At 36.3% G+C, this 21,520-nt stretch overlaps 1 protein-coding gene across 6 annotated transcripts in view; it reads left to right on the top strand.

The window, feature by feature from the left end:
* MKLN1 (muskelin 1) overlaps window positions 1-21,520 on the top strand; it is a 387,994-nt gene that overhangs the window by 186,797 nt on the left and 179,677 nt on the right. For 4 of the 6 annotated variants that reach the window (XM_043966412.1, XM_043966411.1, XM_043966409.1 and 1 more), the window contains one exon: window positions 11,581-11,650. The exons of 1 other annotated variant lie outside the window; for it this stretch is intronic. Coding sequence is in view for 1 of the 5 variants with exons in the window: in XM_043966409.1 (XP_043822344.1) it covers window positions 11,581-11,650 (70 nt within the window). In the remaining 4 variants the exon portion in view is untranslated. Of the gene's footprint in view, window positions 1-11,580; window positions 11,651-19,651; window positions 19,758-21,520 lie in introns of those variants that run through there. One more of the 6 variants, XM_043966413.1, reaches the window with a different exon arrangement.

Raw genomic sequence — 21,520 nt, 5'->3', positions numbered from 1 at the left:
TATGTGCCAAGCTCCATACAAGGTACTAGGGACAAAACACCCCCCCCCCCCAAAAAAAAAGGCAAAAAGAAAACCCTCCTCTCAAGGATCTTACAGTCTAATGGGATGCATCATAATTAATCATTTTCATTAATAGTAGTATTGTTGACCTTAATATTGCTGAAAGGGCCCAATGACTGAATGACTGAATTCAATTTAATAAGCTTTCTTTTTTGTTGCGGAGCAATGAGGGTTAAGTGACTTGTCCAGGGTCACACAGCTAGTAAGTGTCACGTGTCTGGGGCCGGATTTGAACTCAGGTCCTCCTGAATCCAGGGCCAGTGCTTTATCCACTGCACCACCTAGTTTCCCCTTAATAAGATTTTATAAAGTGCATATTATAACAACAAAAAGTACATATTATGATCTAGGTATATATATATGTATATGTATGTATGTGTGTGTATATATATATATATATAGACACTCTAGCCTTCTAGGAGTGAATTGTTGGTTAGGTTAAAGATCTACATCCTTCAAAAGGCAGAGGCCACTTTTTTGTCCATTGCTAGCTGTAGTGTGGTGCTTGGAGAAAGAAAAAGTCATAGATGCCTTCCAGAGGTGAGGAGGAAGTTCATATTCTTGATCAAATTGTTTGGTTTGAGGCAGCATTTAATTCTCCCCTAATGAAGACAACCATAGAGAGGGGATGTTGTCTAGTTTTGAAGTTAAGAGAATCTAAAGTATTGTTTGGGTTCTGCTGCTTTACTAGGAAGGTGCCTCTTATTTATTTGTTTTTGTATGTGTGTTTTGTATTTTATTGTATTTTTATTTCGTGTGTGTTGTATGTGTTTTCTTTAATAATAAACATTTTTATTTATAGTTTTAAGTTCCAAATTCTATCCTTCCCTCCCTCCCTCCTCTCCCCACTCCCTGAGATGATAAGCAATCAGATGTAGGTTATACATGTGCAATTATGTAAAACATTACCATATTAGTCATTTTGTACAAGAAAATTTGAATAAAAGAAAAATGAAAGAAAGTGAAAAATAGCATGCTTCAGTCTGTGTTCAGTTCTTTCTCTGGAGGTGGATACTGTGCTTCATCATTAGTCCTTTGGGATTGTCTTAGATCAGTGTACCACTGAGAATAAGTCATTCACAGTTCTTCATCAAACCATATTGCTGACTGCACAACTTTTTCTTGGCTCTGCTCACTTCACTATACATCAGTTCATACAAGTCTTTCCAGGCCTTTCTGAAATCATCCTGCTTGTCATTTTCTCATAGCACAATAATATAGGAAGGTGACTTTTAAGCAAGGTTTCTGGGGCTCATCCTCCTTGTCTGTAAAATGAGGGTATCAGACTAGGTAACCTCTAAGACGTATTTTAGCTCTAAATCCATAATTCTATGACTAAGACACAAAATGTATTGGTCAGAATATAGGCTGCAATCTTTTTGTTATATTCTGAAAAATAATAGCAGTTATAAGGTGAATTGAGGCTTTTTATACAATATACATTTAAGGGGGTAGGTGTAGTGAAGTGCAGCCTGTACTGGACTAAGACAGTTTAGAGGTATTCCAAATGAAAATAGAGTAATATTTCATTAGTTTATGGTCACTGTAAGAGGAAGTCAATCTGAATTAATGGAAAATCTGATTTATAGACTATTTTAAAAAGAAATCTTTTATTTCTTTCAAGTGCTAGGATATCTCTGAGGTTAACCAGTTTTTGCCTTGTAAAAGTCCTTTGAAAACTTAATCTATAGATGAAATTGATAATTACTTGTTGATTGTTTATGATCATTTGATATTTTTGATGCACTTGAGGATGATTGAAAGTAATTTGTTTTTTTCCCAGAAATCTGATATCAGTTGCAACCCTTTCCAAGTTTTAGCAATGTACATTTGTACTACTTTAAAAAAAAATAAACTTTTTTATTTATAGTTTTGGGTTCCAATTTTTATCCTTCTTTCTCTCTCTCTCCCTCCCCTCCCCCCACCTGAAGCAGCAAACAGTCAGATATGGGTTATACATGTATGATTATGTAAAAAATTACCATACTTGTCATTTCGATTTTTTTTTTTTGCAGGGCAATGAGGGTTAAGTGATTTGCCCAGGGTCACACAGCTAGTAAGTGTTAAGTGTCTGAGGCCAGATTTGAACTCAGGTCCTCCTGAATCCAGGGCTGGTGCTTTATACACTGCACCATCTATCGCCCCTGTCATTTTGATTTGTACTACTTTTGAGGAAAGCTATTTGATAAGCTAAGGCAAATTTTATTTACCCTTGTTCAACCTTAGTTTTCAAATTCTATCATTTGGGAAAGCCAGAAATTTTAGTTCCTAGCAAGATTGACCCAAACTTGTTTTTCTGAGATATTCAGAAATGGAGTTTTGTGTGTGTGTGTGTGTGTAGAAATATATAATAATATATATTTTAACATATTGTTTTTCTTAGCACATCTTTGTCTTGTAGAGATACTATAAACTGCATGGATTTGATTGTGGTTAATGAGAGTTTCTTATCCCCACATCATCATAGTAGAGTGTTTGTTTATTTTGTTGCTATTTTCTTTCCCTAGAGGTGGATAAATTTCAGTGATGGTGATATATGCGTAGGTATGATGTTCCCAAAGCCCTTTGGAATCCTTAGAGAGAAATAGAAATTGCTTAAGCATCTATACCTCCTCTTTGGAAGCAGAATATGGACATTAAGTTGATTATTTTTAAAAAAAAACCTAATATATTTAATATGTACAGTACTCTTAAGAATGGAGTTGAAAATAGTATATCATACTAATTATTTGTATTTATTTTACACGGAAATAAGGGGCTCAAAATTCTCTATGTGAAGTTTTGCAAAGTAGTTTTTGCAACAAATTTTCAACAAGTCATTATTAGAAAGTTATTCTCTTTTTTGGCGGGGCAGGGCAGTGAGGATTAAGTGATTTGCCCAAGGTTACACAGCTAGTAAGTGTCAAGTGTCTGAGGTTACATTTGAACTCAGGTCCACCTGAATCCAGGACCAGTGCTTTATCCACTTCATCATCTAGCTGCCCCTAACAAGTCAGTATTGATCCAAGAGTGCTAGCATTTAAAAAGCTACAACAGAAAGGGGATTGCATATCACTGTCTGTACTCACAATATTCTGCTTATTTTATAAATTTCATTTGGGGGGTAGAAATTAGAAATTGGGCTTTCCTAGCCTTTAAAAACTGTGGGTTCCCAAATGAGACAACACAGTTATTCATTAGTCTCCCTAATGTATGTGATTCACCATTCTGAGGGTTCCTAGATAGGAAACATCCTACCATTCCCATGTTAGCTATTTGTGGAGCTGGTCTCCAACATAATCACACTGGCCCGTTTTTGGACCAGCACTCCCTCAGTTTGCTTCGTGTGTGAAAGCTCCCAACTTCCAAGCTCCCAACTTCCCCCCTTGTGAGCCATAGTTGTCTCTCCTGGGGAGATTAGCTGTAACTTGGGTACCCAAAGCATCAGCAATTGAGATTCCATCCCAGTGTCTCCCTAGCATCCTCGCCTCTACCTTCTAGATACTTTCATTTTGTGGAGGGTGGGCTTCCAGTCACACAGGGTTGCAGCCTTAGTTTCATCTTGAACTCTTTCTTTCATTCATTGTATCCAAGCAGTTGCCAGATCTTGTTTCTGTCTTTTTAAGAACTCTTGTATCCAACTTCTTCTCTTCACTCATATAGCCTCCACCCTAGTTCAGGACCTCATCACCTCTTGCCTGTTCTCATAATTAGTCTCCCTACTCCAATCCATTCTACATACTGCTACCGAAGAGATTTTCCTAAAGCTCAGATCTAACCATTCCCTCCCTTCCCCCAGTGGGTCTTGATTGACTTTAAGATCAAATATAAACATTTTTTTAAAACAAGCTCTCATGCCTTAGCCCCAACTTACTTTTGCAGCCTCATACATTACTTCCCATCCTGCAGTATGATCCATACAAACTGGTCTTTTCACTGTTGCTCTATCTTATTCAAAACCAAAACTAAAATATCCAAATGTGAATAGGAAATTAAGTAGAAAGAAGGAAGAATGGATTTATGTTGAAAATTTTCTGCTTAATGGAAATCAGGCAACTGGCTTTTGCTTATTGTTTTTGCATTGTATATGATGAATATCTACACTCTGAGGAACATGATTTAAAAAAAGTTGTTCTGTTCACTATTATGTTTTGATTGTGGTTGGTGTATTGTCTAGCATTTGTTAAAAAAAATGTAAAAAAAGGGGCGGCTAGGTGGCGCAGTGGATAAAGCACTGGCCCTGGATTCAGGAGTACCTGAGTTCAAATGCGGCCTCAGACACTTAACACTTACTAGCTGTGTGACCCTGGGCAAGTCACTTAACCCCAATTGCCTCACTTAAAAAAAAATGTAAAAAAAGAAATTCACTCTTTTGGCTAACTACTGATCAAATTAACTGAATAATTGTTATTTAAAAGTCTTTCCCTATGGGGGCAGCTAGGTGGTGCAGTGGATAGAGCACCGGCCCTGGATTCAGGAGGACCCGAGTTCAAATGCGGCCTCAGACACTTGACACTTACTAGCTATGTGACCCTGGGCAAGTCACTTAACCCTCATTGCCCCCCCCCCCCAAAAAAAAGTCTTTCCTATCTCCAGGACCCCAGGACTAACACAAGGTTTAACCAAATAAAGAAGCACATTCAGTCATATTGCTTTAAAAATTTTTATTAATGTTTTTCTATCAGCAAAAGATCTGCCTTCTCCTTCTCTCTGAGAAAGAAAAATAAGGCCATTTTACAAAGACCATTTTACAAAAATAAGACCATATTTAAACAAAACAAATTCCTGCATTGACCACATTCAAACAGAATATATCTTAACTTGCACTCTGCATCTATTTCCTCTGTCAGGAGGTAGGGAGAATGTTTCATCATGAGTCCTCTGGAATTAAAGTTGATCTAAGTCCTTCAAAGTTTTTTGTCTTTATAATGTTGTAATTGTATAAATTATTCATTTCTGCTTACTTCACTGTACTTCAGTTCATGCAAGTCTTCCTAGTTTTCTCTGAAATAATCCCTTTCATCATTTCTTATAGCATAATAGTATTTTATTACATTCATATACCATAAAAATTCATATTAATACCCTAAAAATGTTCAGCCATCACCCAATGCCCTCCCCCCATTTTCAGTTCTTTGCTACCAAGAAAAGATAGTTTATACATATTTTTGAATATCCTCAGTTGAAATTATTTTTGCTTAGGACTAATCCTTCTCTTAATTTTATTCCCTCTTATTCTCTTCTTTCCCCTTTCCCCTTTTGTTTCCTGTTGCTTAAATGTGTTTTTGTACACAATTCTTCTATGTATATTCCCCTTCTTTTGACTAGTTCAGATGAAAGTGAGGTTCAAGTTTTGGCAACTTCCCTAAACCCTTCCTCCTATATGCGTAGTCTTCTTCTACTTGTATACTCAGATTATATAGAGTAATTTTCCATGTCCTTCATCTTTCTTTTCCTCTTTAATGTAATCCTCTTTATCTCTGTTCTTATTTTTTCTTTTAAGATCATCAAGACATAACAGAACCCTTCCCAGGTTCTCTGTCTAATTAGACTCACTTTATGACTCTTGATAATGGTAGGGTTCCAAGGAGACACATATATTACTTACTCACATTACAATATTTATTCTCTTATAAACTGTTTGCTCATGTTTATATTTTCATCTTCCTATTGATTCCTGTGTTTGCACTTCAGAGTTTCTTTGTAGCTCAAGTCTTTTCATTTGGAATGCTTGGACATCCTCTTTTTGTTCTTTCTTTCTTTCTTACTTTTTTTTGTGAGGCAATTGGGGTTAAGTGCATATGGTGCACAGCCAGGGAATCAAACTCAGGCCTGGGTTCCCCCCCACACTTTCTAGGGTATTAAAAGCTTCTAGAGAAGCCTCTAGGCATGCAAAATTAGAGCAACAATTAGTGTTAGAATTTGGAAAAGCTGCAGAAATCAGAGGTTTCTCTGAAAAAGCATGGCTGTGAGAGGGGGAGTACCCTTGTGTGAGCACCTTGCTGGCTCTTATAACAAAAATAAAAACTAAAAATCCACAAAAACAAAGCATTAACATGATCTTATCCCCCATTTGTCTGGTTAAATGTAAAATTCTGCCACCATACCGATGTCTGGAACCAAAAGAGGAAGATCCTATCTTCCAGCCTCAACTTCCTACTTCCTGTCCTCCTCCCAGAAATGGGAGGTTCTTCTAGTTGATATGGCTGAGAGCAATCTCCTGTTGATGTTGCAGTCCATGGCCTCTGAGAACACTCCTTCTCAGGGTTGGCTAAATTTAAATTCAAAATCTAATCACCTTTAAGTGGGTACTTAGTAGTTCCTCATTCATACCCAATTCAAACACTACTAAGTCAGTCAAGTCAGACCCCTGGGCATCTACCAAATTCCATTATTTTAACATATTCCCCACTTTGTTTCTTCGAGGAACAAGGAGTATTTCCTTGATGAAACAGTGACTTGCCCAGGGTCACACAGCTAGTAAGTGTCAAGTGTCTGAGGCCAGATTTGCACTCAGTTCCTCCTGAATCCAGGACCACTGTTCTATATACTGTGCCTGACATCCTCTTTTTCATTGAAGGTCCAATTCTCCCCCATAGCATTATACATTTCTTTTTTCATCATAAAATTGGTAAGTTATTCTTGATTGTATGGCCTTTGCTTTCTGGAATATTATATTTCAAGCCCTCTACTCCTTTGCAGTGATGGCTGATAAAATGTGTGTGATCCTTATGGTAGCTCTTTAAATTCTTTCTTTCTAGCTGCTTGCACATATTTTTTTCTTTTACACTTTGAATATCTGGATTTGGGCTATAATATTCCTGGGGATTTTCATTTTGGGGTTTCTTTCAGGAGGTGATGATTAAATTCCTTATCTTTCTACTTTGCCTTCTTGTTTTAAGAGATCTGAACAATTTTCTTTCATTATTTCTTGAAATATTAAGTCTAAACTCTTCTTTGGTGGGGGGTCGGTAGTATGGGTTCTAGGCAGTCAAATCATCCTTAAATTATCTCTCCTGTCTGTTTTCCAGGTTAGTTGTTTTTGCTAGAAGATAATTTATATATTCTTCTGTAATTGCAGTTTTTTTTTAACTTATGAAAAATATTTCTTGTTTTGTGTAGTTAGTAATTTCTATAATTTCCAGGAAGTCTGTTGCATGGGTGAAATTTTGTACATCTTGTAGTTAAGACAGAGAAATCCAGATGATGTGCTATGAGAAATATGAAGATATGGAGATAACTTTGAATTTGGGGATGATTAGGGAAGCTTCCACAGAGCAGTTTACAATTGAGCGGGTCCTTGAAGGAAAGAGAAGGCAATTTAAAGAGAGGCATTCTTTTATTTTTTTAAAATCTTCTTAATATCTTTTTTAAAACATCATCTAGATTCCCTTTCCCAAGTTACTTCTCTTCTCATATCTTTTTTTCCATAACTCTCTTTTTTCTTTTCTTTTTTTTGTGGGGCAATGAGGGTTAAGTGACTTGCCCAGGGTCACACAGCTAGTAAGTGTCTAGTGTCTGAGGCTGGACTTGAACTCAGGTCCTCCTGAATCCAGGGCCAGTGCTTTACCCACTGCGCCACCTAGCTGCCCCTTCTCATTTCTTTTCCAGTTTTCTACTTTTGTACTCTCATTTATAATTAAAAAAAAGTTTGTCTCATTTTTCCTAGGAATTCTAGTTGAACTAACTTATGCCCAAACTATATTTTTCTTTGATTCTTTGCTTATAGATGTTTTAGAATTATTCTCCTCTGCCTCCCATTTCTTTTTTTTGCCCCCCCCCATTTCTTATGACAAAGAATACTTACAAAGCAAAAAATAGCTGACACAATGCCTGCATTGAACAGTATCCAAATTTTCTGTCAATATGTTTCTGCTATGAGGGAAGAAGATTTCATTATCTGTTCTCCAGGACTTTTATTGGTTTTTCTGTTGCTCATAGTTCAACTTCCTTTTAGTCATCTTTTCATTTACATTATTAAAGGTCTTTCAGTATTTCCCTGAAAATTTTTACTGCAAAATAATAAATCATGACTTCCATATACCATATTAGTGGGTTTGGGGCCTGCTTCTTTCTTTTTCTTTCGTTCTCTCTCTTCCTTCCTCTTCCCCCCTCTTCCCCTTTCTCTCCCTCTCTCCACTGAAACTGCTGGGAATATTGTTTCAATCAACACCTTATACCATATACCACAATAGGCTCAAAATGATTATACAACTATCTCTGAGTTATACCTTCCCTGGTACTAAACCACTTTTTCCTTCCTGGTAGTAGTTAATATTGAGATGTATGACCCCATGTTGTAAAAGCTTAGCTCCAGCTGCTTACAATGTGTTGCAGCAAATTAAAATTATGATTTCTTTTTGTTGTGTTCTGTGGATTCCCTGGATCAGTATTTTGTTGTCAGCTTTCTGTATTTCTTGGAAGTTTTTCTACTTGGAGGATGGTTTTATCTTTTTAATGATGTTTTTCTGGAAAACTTGTGATCCTTATATTAGCTCTTTTTCTCCTATCTTTGAGTTCAATATTCTTATTTCTAAAAAATTCATGTTGTCTAAGTTTTTCTTTTTGCTGCTTTGGGCTGTTTTTTCCTTCCCACTTTGTATTTTTGCAAAGTATTTCTGTTATCTTTTTTTTTTTTTTTAAGTCAAGCAATTGGGGTTAAGTGACTTGCCCAGGGTCACATAGCTAGTAAGTGTTAAGTGTCTGAGGCCGGATTTGAACTCAGGTACTCCTGATTCCAGGGCCGGTGCTCTATCCACTGTGCCACCTAGCTTCCCCTCTGTTATCTTTTTTTTAAAAAACCCTATTGTCACTGTTAGTGTCTCTGTCTTTTGTTCTGAATTTACTAATCTCTGACTACATTGGTTAATTTCTTCCTTAAGAAATGTGATTTCTCTCCTTATTTCTTTTATATTTTTCCTTAATGGTTACTTTGCTAGGAGGCTTGCAGAATTTATCATGATATCTTCACTATCCTTAGGGAATTTTGATTGCCTTTTTTGTACAAAGCACTTGTTGTTTTCAGGTGGCTCTTTATAAAATGCTTCTTCAGTTCCCTTTAGTTAGCTTTTTTAAGTCTTATCATTTAGTGCTCATTTTCTATGTTATCTTTGCTGAAAATCTACTTATTGCCAATCCTTTACCTTCAGCAGGCCTTGTACTTTTGTGTCCCTGTCCCTGCATGTTTTTTCTCTGTTCTGATACAGCATGGAGGTTTGATGAGCTCTTTTCCTCAGATGATGAGGGTTATCAGTTGAAAAATTGATAGAGGGAGATTCTGATTTGCCAGTGTAGTAAGATCTATTTTCTATTTTTTATAGTTCTTTCTCTTCTGGGCTTCCTTGTCCCCCTGTAACTGATTTTCCACTCTAATACCTTTCGTAGAGGCCCAAAGTTTTGGTTGTGAGGAATTGGAGGAGGGTCCCATAAGACACAAAAAAGGGGGTACTTCAAGAAGCCTTTGCATTTGACCTTTTCTATTCTCATTCCTTTTCCTAGGTGTGATGCCTGTTTCCTTTTGTATTTGTAGTGGGTCCTTTCATTTATCCTCCTTATTCCTGAGTTTTCTGTATTTTTGGGCTTCTTACTTTTATTATTGGGTGTGATAAAGGTATATCTGTCTCAAGGAAACTTCTCACTTTGAAAACTTTCTGGGATTCACCCACCATTATTTTTTGGTTATCTAGGACTTAATAGATAGGTATTCCAGCAAGGGGACAGGACCAAATTATGTCAGTCTCATGAAGAATTAGTTTCCTTTTTTTTAAATTAAAATTCTCTTTTGTGATTTTTTTTCGAAGACTTGCTGTTGGCTTAACCTTGGTAGTAGCTCTGAGGGTCTTAATGCTTGTTCTCTCTTATCACAGAAACTTTGTTTAGCAATATATTTAATCTTATGGCATTTAAGGTATTTGCCACTGGATATCTATCACCAAAGGAATTGCTCAAATTTTCCAGAAACAGAACATTTGGGGCATAATTTCAAATTTCTTTCCAGCTGGTAGCTTTATCAGCTTTGCATTGAATTTCCTGAAAACCTTCCAACATTTGTCATTCCTTTTTTTTGGTCAGCTTTACCGTTCTGATGGGTGTGGTGGGATCTCAGGTTTACATTTCTCTAATATAATTTGGAACTTTTTTTTACAGTTATTGGTAATTTGAATTTCTTCTCTTGAGAATTGCCTTTTTATATTCTTTCACATTTATAAACTGGGGAATGGCTCTTATTATAAATTAGAATCTGTCACACACACTATATATATATATATATATATATATATATATATATATATATATATAGAGTGTGTGTGTGTGTGTGTGTGTGTGTGGCAATTGGGGTTAAGTGACTTGCCCAGGGTCACACAGCTAGTAAGTATTAAGTGTCTGAGGCCAGATTTGAACTCAGGTCCTCCTGAATCCAGGGCTGGTGCTTTATCCACTGCGCCACCTAGCTGCCCCTCACTTATATGTTTTGAAATTGAGACCTTTATCAGAGAAACTTGTTGCAAAGATTGTTTTACCATTTAACTATTTCCTTTCCAATCTCAGCAGTTATACTGTTTTTGTTTGTGCAAAATCTTTTAAATTTTATGTAATCATGTTTGCCCATTTTATCTTCTGATCCTGATTAACTCTCATTTGGTCATGAACTCATCCCCATCCATAGATACGAAAGATATTTTTTTGTGATGTGATCTTTTATATCAGAATCATGTATCCAATTTGGAGTTCATCTTGGTATCTAGTGTGAGGTGTTAGTTTGATAACTTTCCAGTTGTCCTAGCAGTTTTTGTTAAAGAGTTAAGTCCTTGCCCCCACTGTACTTGGCATCTTCGTGTTTATAGAACCTTAGGCTACTAGATTCGTTTGCTTCTGTTCATGAAGTTGTATATTGTCTTCCTTATTAGACTGTGAGCATTTTGAGAGCAGGGACTAGGTTTTTTTGTTTTTGCCTTTGTATCCCCAGAATGTAGCACAGTACCTAATGGTAGAAGGTGCTTAATGAATGCTTGTTGACTGACTGATTAGAAACAAGGAAATCTCTGCTTTCAAATTAGGAGATAAACACTTGTATGCAAGTAGAATATCAAATATAATGTAGTAATGTAGAATCATAGACTTATGGCTGGAAGGTACCATTAAGGTCTTATATTTCAACCTGCCAATTTTGCATATGAGGAAACTAAGGATTAGAGAGGTTCAGTGACTCGCCCAAGGTCACATTGCAAGGAGAAGGAATCTGTTTTCCTCTTGAGGAGTAGATCCTGATCTGATGAAAGACAGTTCTTTCCACCTGAGATATAGGTGAATCCATTGAGAAGGCTGTAAAGAAAGGAATTTCTTTTTACTATATAAACTGTATTATAATGAGATTTTATTGCATTGGTCTTTGGCTTGTTGATTAGTGGTCTAATTACCTTACTTTCCAGCATTTACATATTTTTGTCATCCATAATAAGATAAGTATTTTTCATATTGCCAATAGAATAAATTTTTCAGAATGATTTAAACTTAAGGTGTTTTTCTTTTCCTTTGTTTTAGGAATATTTTAGTGGATAAGCCAAATGACCAATCTTCACGATGGTCTTCAGAGAGCAATTACCCTCCCCAGGTAAGAATCTGATTTTGCTTTATAGATATAGGATGGTTTTCAGTAGTCATAAGTCAGGATTAATTTAGGACCATCATTTCTGGAAACTAACTGGGTCAGTTGACACCTAGAATTTGTTGCTTCTTTCATAAGTTTTTCCAGACTTCTTCACAGCAAGCTAATTAAATTTCCCATTCTTAAATGTTGGAAAATTTTTCTAGCAGTTTGATGGAAGTTAACTTGCAAAACTTTTTAGAATCCTCTTTGCTTTCTCTAAATCAGTAATGGAAATACTGATTTTACATAGAATTCAATTTCTTCATGTGCTTTAGAAAATTTAGTTGATGAATATTAAACTTTGTTGATATATATTTCCTTGGTGTAAATTAAGTCTTAGCTCTCTGAAGTATAAGGATATTTATTGGGGCAGAAGTTTTGATTTTGCCTTATCTAGATTTTACATATGTTGATTTTCTTTTTTGCCTAATTTAGCTCATCTGTAAATTATAGGAATTGTTAGTAGATTGGTGCCTCATATTTCTGTCGTTGAGTTGAAGCTGATTCTATGGGACTACTTTGTAGTGGGAAACAAATATTTATAGTCAGTTTTTTTGGTATTTGGTTAACTTAACTTACTTGGATGATGTTAAGACCTTGTACATTTCTCCTGACAGAAAAAGCCCAAAGTTGTTGCTGAATTCAGTTCAATACGAAATAATGTTAATAGTGAGTTTCTAGAGAAGTTGTGGTGTTGGTTGTCTTGCTCTTTTTTGTGATACATATCTTTTGCTGACTTATTTGTATTAAATGGTGGGCTTTTTGCACGTATTTTATTTTTCTTGTTTTAATTTTCCATTTTACTTTATTTAGGAGCTCTACTGTACTAAGATACATATCTTGCTACTTTGCCTTTTTCTCATCTTAATTGAAAAAAAAACCCACTTCCTTACTGTTAGAAATTCTTCACTGTGGTACTTAAATTTTATATTTAGTCATATTCTGAAGAACAAATACATTTTATATTTTTCTTTTATTCACAGCTTTTGAATTCTTAATTCAAAGGTGTTGGTTAAACATTAGACCATTTCTTCCTTTGTACTATTGTAGTGGAATATTTTTGTTTTAACATTGTTTGATTTCATATATAGTAATACCTCTATAGTCTTCTTAACCTGAAATCCCAATTGAAAAGGAGAGTATGAGCAGACTGGTTTGCCTTTGGAAATATGGGCTTATGTTTCTCTGTGAAACAAATGCCTCTTTTTCACACCATTATTTTAAGTGATGCTGTATGGTTGAGTTTTGGGGACTACCATATTCTGTAAAGAATTAATGGACAACCCAAAGGGCAGGGGGAGGAGGGTGGTACAGTATCATCAGAAGTATCTGTAATTGGTAAAGTATGTGAGTTTGTCATAGAGGAGAGGTTCAGGTGGAGTGCTCCATTGATAGTGTGGAAATTTATTTTGATTTGGGGACCCTACCTTTAGGCTGAGATTAGAAAGCCTTAGGCCCTCAGGGTCTCTTCTGTGTAGGAGGGGCTGGTGCCCCTCCCCCTCTGCTTCAGCTGAGCCCAAAAGCCCCGTGGGCTGTACAAGAAGCCAGGTCAGACAGCTGAGGGGAAAAAGCCCCAAGCTCCCTCCTCCCTGAGCGGAGGTATCAGAGATGCTGGGCTCTGGCATAGCCTGGGCTGAGGAACATGAGGCTCAAGTGCACCCCCCCCAGCCCCAGCCCCAGCCCTGACTGGCAGATTAGCTTGGTTTGTGGGGGCGCAGGAAGCCCCGAGATTTGAGTGGAGAGAAGAAAAGGTATATATAGACCTGGGAGTTAGACAGCAGGGGGTTGGACGGACAAGACAGCAAGGGGTTTGGTTGGACAAGGACGGGCGAGAGAGGCTGAGAAGAGGTTCGGACAAGGAGACGGGGGCTGAGAAGAGGACGGGGACGAGACGAACAGTAACGCAGGACTAGGAGCAAGGAGGAAAGGCTGGCGACAAGATTAAGAGAAGCGGACAAGATTAGAGGGGCAGCTGACAAGATTAGAAAGGTTGGAGCTCATCAGACTAGAGACGAGACTTGGCTACAAGGACGCAGGAGAAGACGAGAAGGACTAGGAGCAGGGAATAGAGAGGCCGAAGGGCAGACTGACAGAGCAGACAGACAGAAGGTCAGTGAGAGAGAAACACAGGGGTTCAGCGGTGGCAGTAAGGAGAGGAAAGTTAGAAGCCAGGGGGATTTACAAAGTGAGAGTTAGAATAAGACCTGAGTGGTGAGGGTGGACCATGCCCTGAGGCAGGAAGTGGCTAAGACCCTTATTGTATTAAAAAAGTTCGAGGCACAGCAGGTGGAAAAGAGATGCACTAGATGCACCGCAATGCAGTCAGGTTGTACATTTTATTTCCCTGTATTCTTAATTTAAATAGTATCTCATAAATAAACTGCTTTGATTATTTAGTTAAGAGGCTACTTAATCTTTAGTTTATCAATTTGGGAGTAAAGCGGTGTGGTAGAACTTTATAAATGGCCCACATTAAATTAACAGGAATCAGATAGCCAAACAGTCAAAGTTCCCAGATTAGTCCTCCAGTCAAATTTAGCCCCCCCAAATTAGCCCTAGTTAATAAAATATTCTTACAATAGCCATATAATGTTGAGATCCAGAGGAAGAGGTCTAAGAGTAAAGTTGGGAGGATTCCTTGTGAAGAGTTATGGGCAGGGGTTGTACAGGGTGAGGAGAAATGAATGGATTGCAGTCTTTACCCTCACTGATGACCGGTTATATCACACTTTTTAGAGTTATCAAAGTATACATCAAAAATAGTTCCTATAAAGGAAGGCAGCCTCCTATATTGGAAAGACTGTGCTACTAGATCTCAAGAGACCTGTGTTAAGTCCAATGCTGCCACTAACTGCCTGTGTGACAATTAGGAATGTAATTTCTCTGGGCTTTATTGAGAAGATGAGTTGGTAGTTCTAGATAATCTTCAGATGGCCCTTTCAGTTCTAAAACATTCCGATTTTAAAATTTGGTTCTTAAAATTGTCAACTTTGGTCATCTGGGAAAAAAGACTTTATGAACATCTCATTCAAGGATGACAAATTGAGGTTTTACTGTATATTTTATTGAAGAAATAAGGAATGTTGTTTGTTTTCTTAATGGATTCTTGACTATTCTATGTAACTGGTGTTGAGAATGGGAGTTTTCTTTTTTGTTTGAAATATAAATTTTCATCTATATGATTTCTTTTTTTCCCCTTTGAACTTGACTTTCCCCACATTTTCATACATTTCATGGGAGGAATTTTTTTCCTGATTGTTCTCTTTTCCCATACCCAGTACTCCAATAGTTATTATGGAGAGTCTCATTTAAGAATTTCACTTTTTATATCTACCTTCTGTCTGTCCTTTTTTGAAATATTGCAGGAATTGAAATAACTGTTAATTCTTCATCTCTGTTATGACAAAGCCTCAATTCATTCCACATATTTTTATTATTTTTATTTTTTTTGTGGGGCAATGGGGGTTAAGTGACTTGCCTAGGGTCACATAGCTAGTATGTGTCAAGTGTCTGAGGGCGGATGTGAACTCAGGTACTCCTGAATCCAGGACCTGTGCTTTATCTACTGCGCCACCTAGCTGCCCCTCCACATATTTTAAAAAAATTATTGATACCTTTTTAAAAAATCAGCATTTCCTTCTGCCCTCTCCTTTTCCATTCCCCACTCTATCATGAATTGAATTTTTCCTTCTAACCAAGAGAAATAGTTAAGGAAGAACAACTGAGTGACTGTCTAACATCAACATTCTGCCCCTTTACACCCTCTTCTCTGCTAAGAGGAGGAGGCAGTGCTTCATTAACTGTTCTCTGGAACTAACATTTGTTATAATTACTCAGAGCAACTTCTATTTATTGTTCTTTTCAGTTTCATTATTGTATTCATTGGCTATGTTTTGCTTATGTTCTGAATTCTTATTTTACATCTATTCATACAACTTTCTCCATATTTATCTGAATTCCTCATAGTATTTCTTATTGTACAGAAATAGTCTTTTACATTCATATAACCTAATTTGTTCATCAATTTCCCAGTTGATAGACATACACTTTATCCAAACTAATTTAAAAACAGTTATTTCACCCTTCCTAAGCAAATGCATTTCATAAGGGCCACATAACTTCAGAATACTTTTTAGATGAACTGCAACATGTCCCTAGGTTAATTAAAATTTAGCACAGGTAAAAAATTTTTTTTAAAGTATTATACGCAAGATTGGTTCTAAGTCCCTTATTGTCATTTTGATCTCTTTCTAAGGAAAGTTACTGAAAAGAGGCATACCTAATACCTTTATTACTTGTCATTGGTTGGTAGCATGATAAACCATAGTTTCATGTATGCTTTAAGTACATAGATGACTTTAGTGATTTGCTCAGTAGAGTTAGTATATAGTATATAGTAAGTAGAGAAATGGGCTGGGTATCAGTACACTTGAATTTTTCTTACTTATCCTAGTATAGGCCTCATTTTTCTCATCTGAAAAATGTAGGGGGTAGTGTTTTAGGCCTCTGCTTTAGTGTTTATGATGATTTGAGCTATGGAACTATAGGCAGAGCAACATACATATTTTGTTAGGTTACCAAATACTAAACATATGTAGTAAAGTTTTAGGATTTGTTTCACAATGTTTTGTTGATTTTTTTAAATGAAAAGCAGCATGAATATTATTTACTTTGACCTCTTCTGTGGTGGGGTGAGAGGTGAAAAGGAAGATGGTGGTTAAAACTTCTGAAAGAACAGAAAGATTCATTTTATGGCTTTATACTCATTTATGAGACCATACATACCTCACAGGGCTATAGTAAACATAAAATAAAATAATATTTGTAAACTCTCAGGATTCTATCAAGTGCTCGATAGTTGGCTGCTATTAAGATGTGTATTTATCTGTTTTATTGATACCTTTTGTTTTTATGTCAGTCATTTCCGTAAATGCTCCTCACTACCCCACACCCAAATCATTCCTTGTAACAAAGATATATATTTTTTTCCAAAGAGAGGAAAAAAAGGCAGTTACAGTGTCTGATGGTATATGCAATATTCTATACCCATGGTGTCCCCTCTCAATCCCCTCCACACACACACACACACACACACACACACACACACACACACACACACACACACACACACACTCTGAAGGAAGGTACATGTTCTCAGTTCTGCTCCAAGATTGAACTTGGTCATTATAATTATATAAGGTTGTTTTATTTTATTATTCTTTCCATTTTTGTAGTTATGTATATTGTTTTCCTGGTTCTGCTTACTTCACTATGTATCATTTCCTATAAGTTCTCTGAATTCTTCATAAACTTCATTTCTTATGATGCTATAATATTCCATTATGGCCATGTACTAGAGTTTGTTTAGCTATTTTCCAATCAGTAGGCACCTATTTTATTTCCAGTATTACTGTTTTGCTGTCACAAAAAGTGCTACTGTGACTATTTTGGGGTATGTGTATACATATAGATATATACGTACACATACATGTATGTTTATATATACACATATAGATAGGCATATATACATAGACATGTGTGTGTTCATGTTGTGTCCGTGTGTCTGTGTAAAGAGAGAGATAGATAGGCACAGAGTAAGAGAGTGTGTATTTCTTTCTGTCTTTGATTAATTATCTAGTGCCAGACTTAGTCAGGAAGAAATGGTTCAAATCTTGCCTCTGACACCAAAGAAGAACTTTTATATAGCCCTTACTATGTGCCAGCACTTGAAAATAATTATCTTACTTGGTTCTCACAACAATCCTGGGAGGTACTATTATTATCTCCATTTTATGAAGAAAGTGAGGCAAAGACAGTTTAAATGACTTATCCAGCATCACACAGTTAGTCAGTTTCTGAGATCATATTTGAACTCAGATCTTCCAGATTCCAGGTTCTGTTCTCTATCCGCTGTGCTGCCTAGCTGTGTCCCAAAAGTATGAGTGCAGTTTAAGCTTTAATAACTTTATAAGTCTATGTACTACAGACTTATGAACAACATCATTTGAAAGTTTATTTAAATTTCTTCTATACTTAGTATTGTGAATTTTGATTAATAATTTTTTATTTTAACAAGATGGGTACACTGTCATATATTATGGGTGTGTGGCAGTTTTTGAAAGAAACTTTTTCAGACCATGGATCAGTAGAGGAGATCCTTTTCTTTTGCCACCTTGGTCAACTGATCTATCTCCATTTATATATATATATATATATACACACACACACACACACACACACACACACACACACACACACACACACACATGGCTCAAGGTGATGGTTACATTGAAGTTTTTTTTTTTTAAACGGGGCAATGGGGTTAAGTGACTTGCCCAGGGTCACACAGCTAGTAAGTGTCTGAGGCCGGATTTGAACTCAGGAACTCCTGAATCCAGGGCTGGTGCTTTATCCACTGCACCACCTAGCCGCCCCTACATTGAATTTTAATAATAAACATATCAATATTCTAAAATTTTCAATAATCTTTCAGATGTTTTTGTATATTTGTAAAAATTTATGCTTCTAAAGTTGTTAAAACTAAAACTGCCCTGAGACTTTTGGAATACACTTATGTGATCCTGAGAATGCCATGTCACTTTCTGAATGGAAATGAGTTTGATTTCTGACTCTGTCACTCCCTATGGGACACTGACAAAAGGAAAGGAAAGGGAATACGCTTTTATATAGCACCCTACCATGTGCCCTTCACAAATATTGTATCATTTGAGCCTCACAATAACCTTGTTAACTAAATGCTATTATGATCTGCATTTTACGGTTGAAAAAACTGATGGGGACAGAAATTAAGTGACTGGCTCAGTATCTGATACCAGATTTGAACACAGGTCTTCCTGAGTCCAGGCCCAGTGCTGTATCAATTGTGTTGGTAATACCAATTAAATAAGTCTAATAAATAATAAGTACATCTAAATTAAGTCATGCAATCTCTTTTGGAATCAGTTTTCTCAACCACAAAATGAAGAAGTTGGAAGAGATGGCCTCTTAAGTACCTTCCAATGCAAAATATATGATCCTGTGCTCCTTTTAATAAGAAAAAAAGTTCTTCCTTTTCTGAGGACACCAGAATGGAAGCCACTGTGTTTCCTATTCTTGGAATGGCCAGGTCTAATCTGGGAGTGGGAGAGAGGGAGAAGTTGAATACTGAATTTGGGGGATCATGGGAACATAGATTTAAAGTTTGTTGGGTTTTTGAAGGTCTTATTGATCCACCCTTTCATTTTTACAGATGAGGAAGCTGAGACCTAGGGAGGTTAACCAACCTAGCCAATGTCACACAGGTAGTGACAGAGCTAGAATTCAAACTGAGGTCATGTAGTTCAGTGTCCAGTACTCTTCACAACTCACCATGCTGAATTGCAAACAGGATTAGAATGATAAAGATGCAACTTAGTTTCTTTCTAATTGTTTAAAAACCCCCCAACAAAATCACAACTTTAATGTTTAGGAAAAGTGTTGTCAATCTGTTGGTAAAATGATGGTTAAATTTTCATAAAGTTTTGCTGGCGATTTTAGGATTCTCTCTTTCTCTGTCTCTCCCTCTCTATCTTTGGTTCTAGTTCTCTCCCTTCTCCTCCCCTTTTCCATTCTTCACTCCATCCCTTTCTTCTCTCACAGTGCTGTATGGTATTGCTAAACTCCTTTTAGGTATGATTTCTGTTTTGTTATTCTAAGGAAGCCATGACAGGTAAAGTGACTTTCCCAGGGTTATAAAGGCTACTAAGTGTCAGTTGTTGCTTCTCAGTTTCATGGATGTGAATAGGAAAATGAAGTTGGACTTCTTGAGGTAGTGGGATAAATTCGATGGGAGAAATAGTTTCATGAGAATTTTAGTTAGATCTATCACCTAATTAATTTATGTAAGTATTTTCACACTCTAAGGCCTTATTAACAAGTAGTGAAACACATTTTCTTTCTCTTCTCTTTATTTGCTCTCTGGTGGAGGTATGAATGAACAATGAAATGAGTAAAAGATAGGTGGCAGGACAGAAAAAGATGAAAAACCATGGCTCATCCGCAGATTGGGTCATCAGAAGAAGGGAGGTGCTAGGTAAGCACAGATAAGTATCATTGTTCCAGTAAAAGCACAGAATTTACCATTTAACCAAACTGAATTATATTTGATAAAACATTCCCTTTTATGGGACTTGTAGATAAAATTTTATGGAGAAATGGAGTTCAAAAATTAAAATTTATATAGCATGAAAGCATGTTTTATTAACCTTAGGAGTGTTGAATATGATGTCTTGACATATACATTGATTACTATATTCCTGTATAATTAAAAAATAATGATTGTTTTAAATAAGCAAAATAAATAATTGGATGGGTATGGAAATGACATCTCTGAAGACTCAGATTTTCTTTAGTGACTAAATTATGTTATATTAAGAATGTTCAATAAATTATAGTAAGCCTTATAAGTAATATCTTGAATGTATGATGCTCATATATTACTATTAATAGTTTTTAAATCATGGTTGTGAAAAGGAACAAATTAATTGCTAGGTGTCACTTTTTGAGTTCTGTACTTTTATGAAAAAGGCTCGTTTTTATTTGGTAAGAATTTTAAACATGTAAGTAATGTTAATGTGAAACAAACGATAATAGCATGTTTTTAACAGTGGTTGATGTTTTAGTGATTCGAAAGGTTTATAATGCAAAGTAAAATATTCATATCCTCCTTGACAGTAAACCTGTGACAGTTAATTTTTTTAATCAAGTAATTATTAAGTGCCCTCAGGAAGTACTGAGAAAACAGTGGTTCTTAAATTCATTTTGTTTTGAGTTGTTGATAATGTTTGTCTTAATACAAAATTATAGAGATTAAAAATAAAATAAAAATAAACTTAGCTTCTTCACAATAGGAATTTTTTTTCTTGTTTTAAGAAAAGTGAACAATTGTAACTGGGTGCTAGAAAAGGAAGCCACAATTGCTAGACAGAAGCACTGTGCTCAGCTAGTCATTAATGTTCAATAAATACCTCAGATACCAAAATCACGATAAAAAATTAAAATAAACAAGTTGTATGGAAGTTTCCTTAAGGAACCCAAACCCTGAGATTTTGATCTCAGGATTTATCATTAAGACTGTGTAGTATAGCTTAATTGTCATATTTGATTGGCTGTTAGTGTTTACAAATTGGGAAGCATTGGAATATGTCATACATACCAAGTGCGTAAATATTCTTTTGTCCTCCATTCCTGGATTTTTTTTTTTGCAAGGTGTTATAATTTGTTCTCCTCTATCTTTGTTTTTTGCTTTGCCCCAGTGCAGAGAAGAGGAAGCAGGAAAATGGGTAATGGAGGCAGTCCCTTTTAATTTTGTCTGTCAGTGCACCACCTCTACTGTCTTGTTTTTTTCTCTCATGCCTGACTTGCAGCATGGACACATAATCCTTTTTTTCCTTTTCAAGCACAATTTCAATCATTTAACCAATATAGTACTGTGATTATTTTTTATCACCCTGTGCTGGCTCTTATGCTATTGAAGGACATCCTATTGATGTTGTGCTTTGATGCCTCACTGGGAGGGTGATTTTGAATTCTTATTGGCTGTGCCAGTGAAGTGTAATCTTTGCCAAACTGCACATCTATTGTTTATGAACAACTGAACTAAGTTTGGAGAGGTTTTCCACCAGATCATTGACCACCAGAGGGCAGCTAGGTGGTGTAGTAGATAGAGCACTGGCTCTGAAGTTGGGAGGATCTGAGTTCAAATGTCACCTCAGATACTTGCTAGGTGTGTGACCCTGGGAAAGTCACTTAACCCCAGTTCCCTTAAATACCTGGGTCCATCTCCAGTTGTCCTGA

Source organism: Dromiciops gliroides, chromosome 5 (genome assembly GCF_019393635.1).
Source record: "Dromiciops gliroides isolate mDroGli1 chromosome 5, mDroGli1.pri, whole genome shotgun sequence".
Classification (NCBI taxonomy): domain Eukaryota; kingdom Metazoa; phylum Chordata; class Mammalia; order Microbiotheria; family Microbiotheriidae; genus Dromiciops; species Dromiciops gliroides.
The sequence above is the reverse complement of the archived record's forward strand: the minus strand, read 5'-3'. Positions and strand labels throughout refer to the sequence as shown.